The following is an 11,246-nucleotide window of genomic DNA, read 5'->3' on the forward strand; positions in this document are numbered from 1 at the left end:
GAGTGTGTACGTCATTTTTCTTTAGATAGATTGGAAATTCCTTTAAGACCTCACTGCTTTGAAGGCATTCTGGCTGCAACCTGATGTAGTTCTGGGAGCTGTTCTCACAGCCTGGACACTTCTGTAGATCCTCATCAGTATATTTGAGAGACAGCAACTTCTCTTGATATTTGTGTTGTTTGTTTTTCCCTTTTTTGGTACAGTTGTTGGAAAAGTCAGAGGCAGGCATGTTCCCCTGCAGACACTCTCCCCTCCCCCCCAGTTTCAAGTTGAAAGTTCATTGTAAACATTTAATGTTTTCACCCATTTGGTGCTTTGAATTAAGATGCAAGGATTTTTAGAAATTATCTTCCTGATAAAACATGTGGGATCATTGTGACCTAAGAACATACTGGTCTGAAAAACTTCAAATATTTATTCAAATTCAGACTTTTGGAGAAAATTCTAGGAGCACCAGTCAACAGTCGGCAAAGGCATTCAGAGTTAATTTTAAGGTTATCATATTCACCGTTTCGTTACTGCCCAGGCCTAAAGATCCTTATGACTCCAAGGCTCTAAGAACACAGGTTTTGCAGCTGAGAAAAAAAGTGAGAGTTGGGGGGGGGTCTTGGCCAAGCAGGCAGGAGAAGCTGTGTGCCCCAGCCAGGGCTTTGCACCCCTAAGCACCACCACTTTACACCAGAGGGGTCACCAGCATCTTTCTTTTGTATTAGATCCGAACATCTCTGACATCTCTGGACTCACTCAGGCCCCCCCTCCAGATAGCCTTGGATCCCTGACTTTCCAGGCACCCTTCAATGAGGCCAGTGTTGAGATACTGGTCCAGTCCATCCAGGAGGTTTTACGTGGTGAGCTAAAGGTACGCATGGCAGTCTTGATGAGCAATCCAATGTATTTTTTATAATAAAAAAATTCTGCATATAACTCATTATTATATACATAAATACTTTATTGATTATAAAATGTATTTCCCTTTGTAATTTTTATTTACAAATTATTGAATTTATATATATATTTATAATAAATAAAATAAAGATTAAGGCTTGCTAAAAGTTAAAGGTTAATCTTCTCTAACCCCACTCCCTTGAGATAACCACTATTACCATATTCTGTCCCTACAAATGAATATAATTAGAGGGAAAACAGTCACACATGTTCTAGGTGAGTAGCTATAGATCTGCTCTGGCCAGTTTCCTGGGTATACAGTGTTCCATTTTTGAGGAGAGCCAGTCATCCACCCTGTGAGAGTGTAAGAAAACTTACCTGGTGTGAGGGGAGGGAAGGCTCCGAGAATGTTTCCTTTGAGCTCAGAGCTGAAGGATAAAAGGAAAAAGGAAGAGTTAGAATTGGGGAAATGGAGTTATGGTAGAAGTAATCAAGAAGAACACAGCATGCTTGAGGAACTCAAGCCTCACACATTTAACCCATGGTGATAAATGGGGACAGTGGTACAAGACAGGTAAAGACCTCAGCAGGGGCAGACATTGCTTGACCTTGAAAACTAGAGTAAGACTACTAGGATCTCTGCCTAGTCCTGGCTGTCCTGGAACTCCCTGGATACTCGCTGGATAGACTAGAGATCTGCTTGCTTCTGCTTCCCAATAATTTTTGTCTTTAACTTAAAAACAAACTGTGTGTGTTTGTGTGTGTGTGTGTGTGTGTGTGTGTGTGTGTGTGGTATTTGTTTTTTTTCGAGATGGGTTTCTCTATAAAACAGCCTTAGCTGTTCGGAACTAGCTTTGTAGACAAGACTGGCCTCAAACTCACAGATATCTGTCTACATCAGTGTTGTAGGAGGCCACTAGTTAGTTTGCGTCTGCTCAGTCCCAAAATAATCACACAGAAACCATATTATTTGTAATACTGTTTGGCCAATAGCTAAGCATATTTCTGGCTAAATCTTAAATCCTAAACTAGCCCATCTCCATTAACCTGTGTATCACTACGTGGCTGTGGCTTACCAGGTAAAGTTCTGGCATCTGTCTCCAGCGGGGCTACATGGCTTCTCCCTGACTCTGCCTTCTTTCTCCCAGCATTCAGTTTAGTTTTCCCTGCCTACTTCTACTCTGCACTTCCAGGCCCAACACAGATTCTTTATTAACCAATAAAAATTTACAGCATAAAGAGGGGAATCCCACATCACCTAAGTCTCCCGAGTGCTGGGATTAAAGGTGTGTACCATCATGCCTGGCTTGTAAGTGCTTTCAATAGATTCTGCTAAATTGTTTACCCAGCATATAAAGCAGTGATTCTCACCCTGTGGGTCACGACCCCTCTGAAGATTGAATGTTAAATATTCTGCATATCAGATATTTACATTACAATTCACTACAAATATAAAGTTAACAATAGAATAATCTTATGGTTGGGGGTCATCACAATATGAACTACATTAAAGGGTCACAGCATTAGGAAGGTTGAGAACCACTAATATAAGGCCTATTTGTAGGCTAGAGAGACAGCTCATCTGTTAAAGGCTAGGTTCACAACCAAAAAGTAAAGTACAGTTTTCTGGGCACAGACGAGTATCAGATGCTAGTTACTTACAACTGTCCAAAATTAGTATAATTTGGTTTGCTTTTAATCTTTACCAGTCAAATTGACAATAAAGTTTTACCCATTTGTTTTACCTATGTGTCCTTGTGTGTGGGTGTGTGTCCTGGGGATGCATGTTGAGTGCACACGCGTGTAGAGGCCAGAGCTTTTCTTCAGGTGTTTTTACTGGGATAGGGTCTCTCCCTGGGATCGGAGGCTCTCTGATTAGGCTAGTCTGGCAGACCACACACTCCTAGCTTTTTATGTGGATGCTGGGGCAGACACTTTACTTTCTCCATTACCCCTGAACTTAATATCTCCCATCCTAATGTGGAGTAATTTGCTTGGCCTAGTGTGTGGAATATTTGGTCACACAGTGAACTCTAAGTTTGTGTTTGCACTAATTAAATAAAATCATCCCTGGGCCAAGAGACTGAGTTAGCAACTAGTTGACAGAAAGTAATTGTAGAGAGTCATAGGGTGACTGTAAGATGATAGAGATGCACAGAAAGCAGTGGGGAGGGACTTAGTATAGCATTTTATGTATAATGCTAATGCAATAGCAGCAAAGCACCAGAAGTCAGCTGGTTGGTCTTCACTTTTGATGTGAAAATTTTTATTTTTAAAATTTGGAGCTATTCTTTGTGTTTACTATCACAAAGTTTTGTAAAAAATTTTCTTTGTTTAATAAAGAATTTGGATTGCTTCGGTGAATTAAGACAAAAGAAAGCCCATTCCAGTAATTGTATGAGATTACCTCAGATGCTGTGACAGCTGTGTCTGCACCTAGGAAGGGCTGACAACTCCGCTTCATGACTAAAAGGACAGTCCAACTCTAAATCCATGCAGTTCTAGCAAGAAATGTAGAGAAGGCAGGAGGCATACAACCCTGGAAGCAAGAAAGCACATCAAGGAAGTTAATTGACCATAGCTATGACTGCCTCAGGTCAAGGCAAGACATGATTTGATGAGGTCAACGAGATCAGATTGGGAAGGGCCTTGATCTTCTTGGGTGCTATTGAACAACTGTAGATTAGGAGTTACCTGATCAATTAACATTTGATAAAAAAAAATGTACAGGGTCAAAAAAGAAAAAAAGAAAAAAATAAGAGCAAGAAATCCAGGATGGAGCACTCTTGTAATTCCAGCACCCAGGGCAGGTGGATGCCGTAAAAATGACTCCTTGCTCTCTAGGGAATTGTGTGAGTTTATACCATCTGTTCCTAGGGGAAAGACTGGAAGAAATGTTCGTCTGTACTTTCCTCTTTGTGCTTTATTTCAGAATTTCTATAATAAGTAGTTATTACTTCTCTGATCAGAAAAACAAAATGTCAATATGAAAAGATATTATCCAAATCAGAACTTGCATTTTTAAAGGAAGCCTTAAGAACTTGAAATGGTGTAGACAGAAGTTTCTGTCCCATCTGGTTCCATAGTCATTCAGTCCCAAAGAAACACACAGAGGCTTTTGTTAGTTATAAACTGTTTGGCCTATTCGTGCAGGCTTATTATTAACTAGCTCTTACAACTTAAATTAACCTCAAATTCTTGTCTGTGTTTAGCCACGTGGCTTGGTACCATTTCTCAGTGAGGCATTCTCATCTCGCTTCCTCTGTATCTGGGTGGTGATTGCATCTAGTCTTTTCCCAGAATTCTCTTAGTCTGGCTGCCCTGCTTATGCTTCCTGCCTGGCTACTGGCCAATCTGCATTTTGTTAAACCAATACAAGTGACAAATCTTTACAGTATACAAAAGCATTATCCCACAGCAAAATGGTGACTCTTTAATGGCATTAGAAGAACTGGAGGTATCAGATTCAGGGTCATTTTTGGGAATCTTAATCTGGTAACATGATAGAGGGTAGGTGGACAGTGTGGTAAAGCCTGAAGGTGGGGAATAGCCTAGAGCATTTGGTGCTGCAACAGAGGGTGTGCTGTGGTCCCCAACAAATTTTGTGGATAAAGAAGTGCATTGGATCCTCCTGTACTTTGTGCATTCCTTATAGTTAAGAGACTGATCCTGGATTGAATAAAATGCCATGTGCTTAAAAACATCCAAAAATTTTGTAAAAACATTGTCCATTTATCAAATAAAATAATGTATAATTGTATTTTTTATCATTTCCTCACAAATTCAGGGTGAACCTGAAAAGTTGAAGTTTCTAAGATCTTTGTCTGCTCTGAGCCAAACTTTAAATTATGATGAAACTACAGAATCATTTGTTCACCGCCACGTGGCAGAAATAGTGCATATCCTAAGTGTAAGTACTGTGGGTTTGGCAAAGATTTCTGTGGTAATTCAGATTCATCTGAATCTGTCTTTATTGTGTATTTGTAAGCATTTCTGACCAGGAGTGCTTTTTTTTTTTTAATGCTAAGCGGGCATGGCTATAACCAATTCTGTGGCCCTACCTGTTTGTTCCACCCTGTACAACATGGCAGAGGTAAGTTCACCACCTCTGCGAGCCATGCACACCATCCCAGCTCCAGGGACACAGCAGGTCTATGTTTGCCATTAAGCAATTTGTAACAGGCTGCTCACAGACCCCATTTAAGTGCAGGAACTCCCCAAAGAGCCAGAGTTTGTTCTGCTAGCATGAACTAGGAAGCTGGATCTTAAAGAAACCATGCAATTTTTTGCAGCTAACACTTAGTCAGGAAGACTTCTCTTAAAGGAGCCGTGCCTCTGCTTCCTGCTAGCAAGCAGAGTCTATCTGAAAAAAAAAAATGTGGCTACCAAGAAGCTGTACTTAACTGTTTTTTTCATGTCTAGAATTTATTCCTGAGCTCTCTCAGTTTTTATGTGGATGTAGTTGCCCCATGTTGGTGTGCTATTTGTAGGCAGTGGCTGCTCATTTATTTCCTGGTTGCCCATACCTGAATAATAATACAGAAATTATATTAATTACAATACTGTTTGGCCAATAGCTCAGGCATATTTCTAGCTAACTCTTACATCTTAAATTAAGCCATTTCTATTAATCTGTGTAGTGTCACAAGGGTATGGCCTACCGGTAAGGTTCTGACTGGTGAATGGTGTCTTTCTCTTTTGGCAGTTACATGGCATCTCCTCAACTCTGCCTACTTTCTCTCTGTATCTCTGTTCGGATTTTCTACTAAGCCTTTGACTGAAACAGCTTCTTTAATAATCAGTGTTAATAAAACATATTCAAAGCATACAGAGGGAATCCCACATCACAAATCCACTCTCTGCAAGGAGATCCAGCCTATACTAACTGGCCCATATCTGGTGTCTATCAAAATAGGGGCTAAGAAGGGGCTTTGTCTACAAAAGTTTAAGATAGCTACTATCTATAAGAAAATTACATGGGTAGTTGAATTTCCTTAGTTACAGCAGCCGTGTGTACAAAGGTTAAAAGAGCATTCTTCCAACACCAAGAGGACAGGTGCACAGCAGAAGAAGCAGTTTTGTGACAACTTATGAGGAGGAAAAGACTGGAGTTGTTGCAGAGAAAGAACTTGAGGGCATTGATAACTTTTCTTGACCCACATTAATGCATGGCTGTATAACTCAGGGTTTCTATTGGTGTCAGAGAGCACTATGACAAAACACAACTTGGGGAGGAAAGGGCTTATTTCATTTATACCTCCAGATAACTGTCCATCACTGAGGAAAGTCATGCCAAGATCATGGGAGAGTGCTGCTTATGACTTGTTCTTTGTGGTTTGCTCAGCCTGCTTTGATAGGACAACCAGCCTAGGAATGACACCACCCATAGGAAATTAGGCCCTCCCACATCAATTATTAATCAAGAAAATATCCCATGGGCCAATCTAGTGGGGGAATTTTCTCAGTTGAGGTTCTCTCTTTCAAAAGAACTACTTTGTGACATGTTGACATAAAATTAGCATGCCAAATACAACAGCTAAAGACATTGATTCACCTTTCTTGATGCACACTAATGCATGGGTCTTGCATTAAGCAAAAAGCCAATGAAACCAAAGCAAAATGTGCAAAGAAAGGCAAACAAATCTCTATGACAGTTTTACAAAGAAGGTTTCTATATAAGCCATGAAGGGTGTTCCATCACTCTGTTTAGAGGAAAATAAGGTGAAAACACAGTAAGAGTCAACTGAATACCAATAAACTGGCCAGAATAAAAGAAGACAATACCAGGTACTGGTGAAGTTACAGAGGAACCAAAGTTTTAGCCCACTGTTGGTAAGAAGGTAAAATGGTGAACCAATGTGGAGAACAGTTGGGTAGTTTCCTAAAAATGGCAAATATACCTACCACATAATCAGTACTTCTGTGAAGATGTGCACACAAATGTTATGAACACTCTTTAATGTAGGTTTAGTCTTCTACCTACACCACTGGTCAGCTGTGTTCCACCAGTAGCTCCCCAAATAACCACACAGAGACTTAATGTTAATTATAAATGCTTAACCTTTAGCTTAGGCTTGTTTTTAACTAGCTCATACAACTTACCCATTTCTATTACTCTATGTGCTACCCCAAGACTCGAGTACTTTATGTACGTATTTTCCAGCCTGCTGGCTCTGCTACATCTCATGGTGTCTTCCCTGACTCCGCCCTTCTCCCCAGTATTCTCCCTGCCCCAACAATTCTTTCTAGTCATTGGCTAATCAGCTTTTATTAACAATGGGAGCAACACATCTTCACAGTGTACAGAAGGATTATTCCACAACACTTCATGGAATAACAAAACCCAGAAATGACCCAGGTAAGTGGGCAAATGAAAAGTTGTCTAAATAATGGCTTACTCAGGAGCATGAAGGGATGTATACTTTGCTGACTCTCATACATGCCCACAAATTAATCAAAGAGACGTGTTGTATAAACAAACAAACAAACAAAAAAAAGCTGGGCAGTGGTGGCACACGCCTTTAATCTCAACACCTGGAAGAGAGACAGCAGGTGAATCTCTGTGAGTTTAAAGCTATCCTGGTTTGCAAAGCGAGTTCTCTGTAGCTCCAAAGCTACAGAGGAACTGTGTCTCACAAAACCAAAATAAGTAAGTAAGTAAGTAAGTAAGTAAGTAAGTAAGTAAGTAAGTAAATAAATAAATAAATAAATAAATAAATAAATAAATAAAAGACCAGCCATAACTGAATTCTGGTGCTTCAGGTGCCTCTTCATTCTCTTTGGCTACCTCCAAAAGTCTCCATCCTTCTGTATCCAGGTCCTTCACAACCCTGCCTACTTGCCAAATCAGTTAGTCCCTTAGATGCCTAAATCTCTGCCTGACTTTAAGATCTTTGAGATGAACTCATTTTTAAAATTTTTCTTTTTAAAATGATACTATTTCATTTTTTTTGCAATATTTCCATGATAAGTATAATCTGAGGATCAACTGGCAAAGACTCAATTCTAGCATAACTTTGTTCGTTTGTTCCTATGTTGACCAGGCTGATCTGGAACTCACAGAGATCCAACTGCCTTGGTTTCCCACCACATCTGGCAGATTCAAGGCACTTATTCCTTCACATCTGTTCCTCCCTTCCTCATGTCAGACCCAGAGAATGTCTTCCTTTGTTACCACAGTACTATTTCCTGTTTAGTTTCTCACCAGAGCTCAACAAATCTTTTGACCCCATCATGCAGACCCAGGGGTGATTCCTTTTATCCTCTTCATTTTAAAAATAGTTTTTGAGCATTTTATACACTTATTTTGATCATTACCTCCCCCAAACTGTTATTTTTATTAAGACTGTTTAATATTTTTTCTGGAGGTGAGCAACAAAATTAACTCTGGCTCACTGAAGTTTATAAAAACAACAGAAACAGAACAAAACAAAAGGATGTTGAGGGTCTGGAGAGATGACTCAGTGGTTAAGAGCACTTGCTGTCTTCCAGAAGACCAGAGTTCAGTTCTCAGTACCTACCTCAGGCAGCTCACAACCACCTGTAGCTCCAGTTCCAGGGGATTTGATGCCCTCCTCTGGCCTCTTCTGGTACTGCATGTATATGGTCTACAGACACGTAGGCAAAATACTCAGACACATGAAATAAAAAATAAGCAACAAAAAGATGCTGAGGTAGAGTCTAAGGAGGGCTTAACAAGTTCTAGAGGATCAAGTTCTCATGTGGCTCTGAGGTTTCAATAATATACATAATCCAGACTGTGTATTTCCCATCTTTTTGTGGCTTATTTTTCTTTCCTCCTTTAATCTATGACTGTCTGTACTCTTTTATTTTGCTTTTACTGTCTCTTTAAAGACTTTGTTTATTTTTAAAACTATTTCTTTTTATAACTGTCTATACTCTTTTTCTTCTCTCTCCCAAACCTATATACATTTATCCAATAGTATTACCAATTTAGAGGTCTTTTTCATCTGAATCTTTTTTTATTATGCATCTGTAATCGTTTTCTGACCAGGAGCACTTAAAAAAAAAAAAGCTAAGTGGGCATGGCTAGGACCAACTCCACAGCCCTGCCTGATTGTTCCACCCCATCCAACATGGTGGAAGTACATTTGCCGCCAGCTCTGGGACTGCTGGGTGGGAGCCATGCTCTCCTCCTCAACTTTGGAAAGCACCGTGCAGCACATAAACTTTTTTAGTCCGAATAAAAGCTAAATCTGCCATGCAACATGCTGCACAGCCTGGAAATGTCTCCATGTATTGTGGCAGGAATCCACCATGTGTTCCTGTCTGTGCAGACCCAATCCAGCCCCTTTCCCAGGCGGGGGTGCTGAGGAGCAAACATGCTCTCAGTTAGCTTCCCTCTAATACAGTCACCCAGACTTGAAATGGGTTTAGCCCCACATTGGGCTCTATTCTGTAGGAGACTGCTTGGTTGTTAAAGGAGGTCACTTGTTTGTTTCTGCCACTTTGCAGCTCAGACCCAAAATAACCACACAGAAACTGTATTAATTAAATCACTGCTTAGCCTATTAGCTCTAGATTCTTATTGGCTAACTCTTACATATTAATTTAACCCATTTCCAGTATTTTATATTTCATCATGAGGCTTGTGGTCTACCAGCAAGGTTTCAGCATCTGGCAGTGGCTCCATGGCTTCTTTAAGAGAGAAGCTGTGTAGTCCCGCCAGAGACAGATGTTGGGAACTTTACCTGGTAAGCCACTGCCTTGTGGCAATACACAGATTAATGGAGATGGGTTAATTTAAGATATGAGTTAGCTAGAAATACGCTTAAGCTATTGGCCAAACTGTTGTAAATAATATGGTTTCTGATTGTTTCGTGTCTGAGCTGCTGGACAGTAGGGAAATGAACTAGCAGCCTTCTCACAATGCTTGTTCATTTCCTCATTGTTCAGATTATGTTTCCTGAATAATCACACAGAAGCTATATTAATTACAACACTGTTTGGTCAGTGACTCAGGCATATTTCTAGCTAGCTCTTACATTTTCATTTAACCCATTTCTATTAATCTGTGTTTCACCCAAGGTTGTGGCTTACTGGGCAAGGTTCTGGCATCTGTCTTCTTTGGCAGCTACATGGCTGTCTACTCTCTCTATATATCTCTTCCAGCCTGGCTATAATCTGCTCTGCTTTAGGCCAAAGCAACTTTGTTCATTACCAAATAAAAGCAACACATATACAGAAGGACATCCCACATAAAATCTGTAAGTTGATGACTTTCCAGAAAAAAATGTCTAAGAGGTCCCAATTCCAGGTTCCTGAAGGAATATAATTGACCTTGATGTTTCTCCTAAATAATTGAACTGCCGCCTGTGGGACCAAACGACACAGCAGAAATGTGGCCCTGAAATGCTCGTTCCTATGGGCCAGGGCAGTTCCTATGAAATGGTAAACAATCCCGCGAGGTTTCTCCACATTCACAGTCAGGTTGCGCCCACAGTAGTTCCTTGGGCTAGCTTCCTAGAGCCACTCCAGATCCTCTATAGCCAAGGGAACAAAGCATGGGGAAACTGAATACCAGACCAGGGGCCTCTGGACGGCTGATGGCAGAGCTGGGGGCCCTCTGACCCCGCTGCTCCTCTTGTTTCTGTAAGACCACATAGGAGGTCTCTCTAAAAGTCAGCCTGCTTTGTGTTTCCAGGCTGGGGTGGTAGTGGGGTAGAAAGGCGGTGGAGAAAGGTATTGAGAAGCTTCCTGCTGCAGGTACACAGTTGATGCTGGGGCAACCAGTGAGTACTTGGTTAAGAAATATTAGGTAAAGGATAGATAAGCATGTTTCCTGGAGGCCATAAATGGGAGTTCACAGGGCTGGAAAGACAAGGATCTGGAGACACAAGTTACTGTGGGTACGGGAATTGTCACAGATGAACAGAATAGAAGGGCTTATAAGCGGACACGGTTCTGGAGGAGTCTCCTGCCCATCGCCTGCAGGGCTTCCAGCACAGCTCTCCTGCCAATTTGTAAGCTGGAAAGTTGTTCCTTCTTCAGGACAAATCGTCAGGGCATTAGCTCTGTTTCTAGTTTCCTTTCTGTGACCGTGATAAAGAACTTCATCTCAAGCAACTTGGGGAGGAAGGGGTCCTAGGTTACAGTCCATGATGGAGGGAAGTGAGGGCAGGAACTCAAGCTGTCAGACATATCACATCCTCAGTCAAGAAAAGAGAGTGAACTGGGTGGTGGTGCACATTTTAATCCCAGCAGAGGCAGAAGCAGGCAGATTTCTATGGGTTAGAGGCCAGCCTGGTCTACAGGGCAAGTTCCAGGACAGCCAGGGCAACTAGAGAAACTCTGTCTTGAAAAACTAAAAAATAGAAAATGGAAAGAAGGAAGGAAGGAAG

The 11,246-nt window shown here is 41.0% G+C and overlaps 1 protein-coding gene across 2 annotated transcripts in view; it reads left to right on the top strand.

Annotated features, from left to right (window-relative positions):
* Window positions 1-11,246, top strand: part of Mroh8 (maestro heat like repeat family member 8) — a 79,063-nt gene that overhangs the window by 18,317 nt on the left and 49,500 nt on the right. For both annotated transcript variants that reach the window (XM_005363024.2, XM_026787108.1), the window contains 2 exons: window positions 714-859; window positions 4,673-4,795. In XM_005363024.2, coding sequence (XP_005363081.1) covers window positions 714-859; window positions 4,673-4,795 — 269 coding nt within the window. The remainder of the gene's footprint in view (window positions 1-713; window positions 860-4,672; window positions 4,796-11,246) is intronic.

Source organism: Microtus ochrogaster, linkage group LG8 (assembly GCF_000317375.1).
Source record: "Microtus ochrogaster isolate Prairie Vole_2 linkage group LG8, MicOch1.0, whole genome shotgun sequence".
In the NCBI taxonomy this organism is placed as follows: Eukaryota; Metazoa; Chordata; class Mammalia; order Rodentia; family Cricetidae; genus Microtus; species Microtus ochrogaster.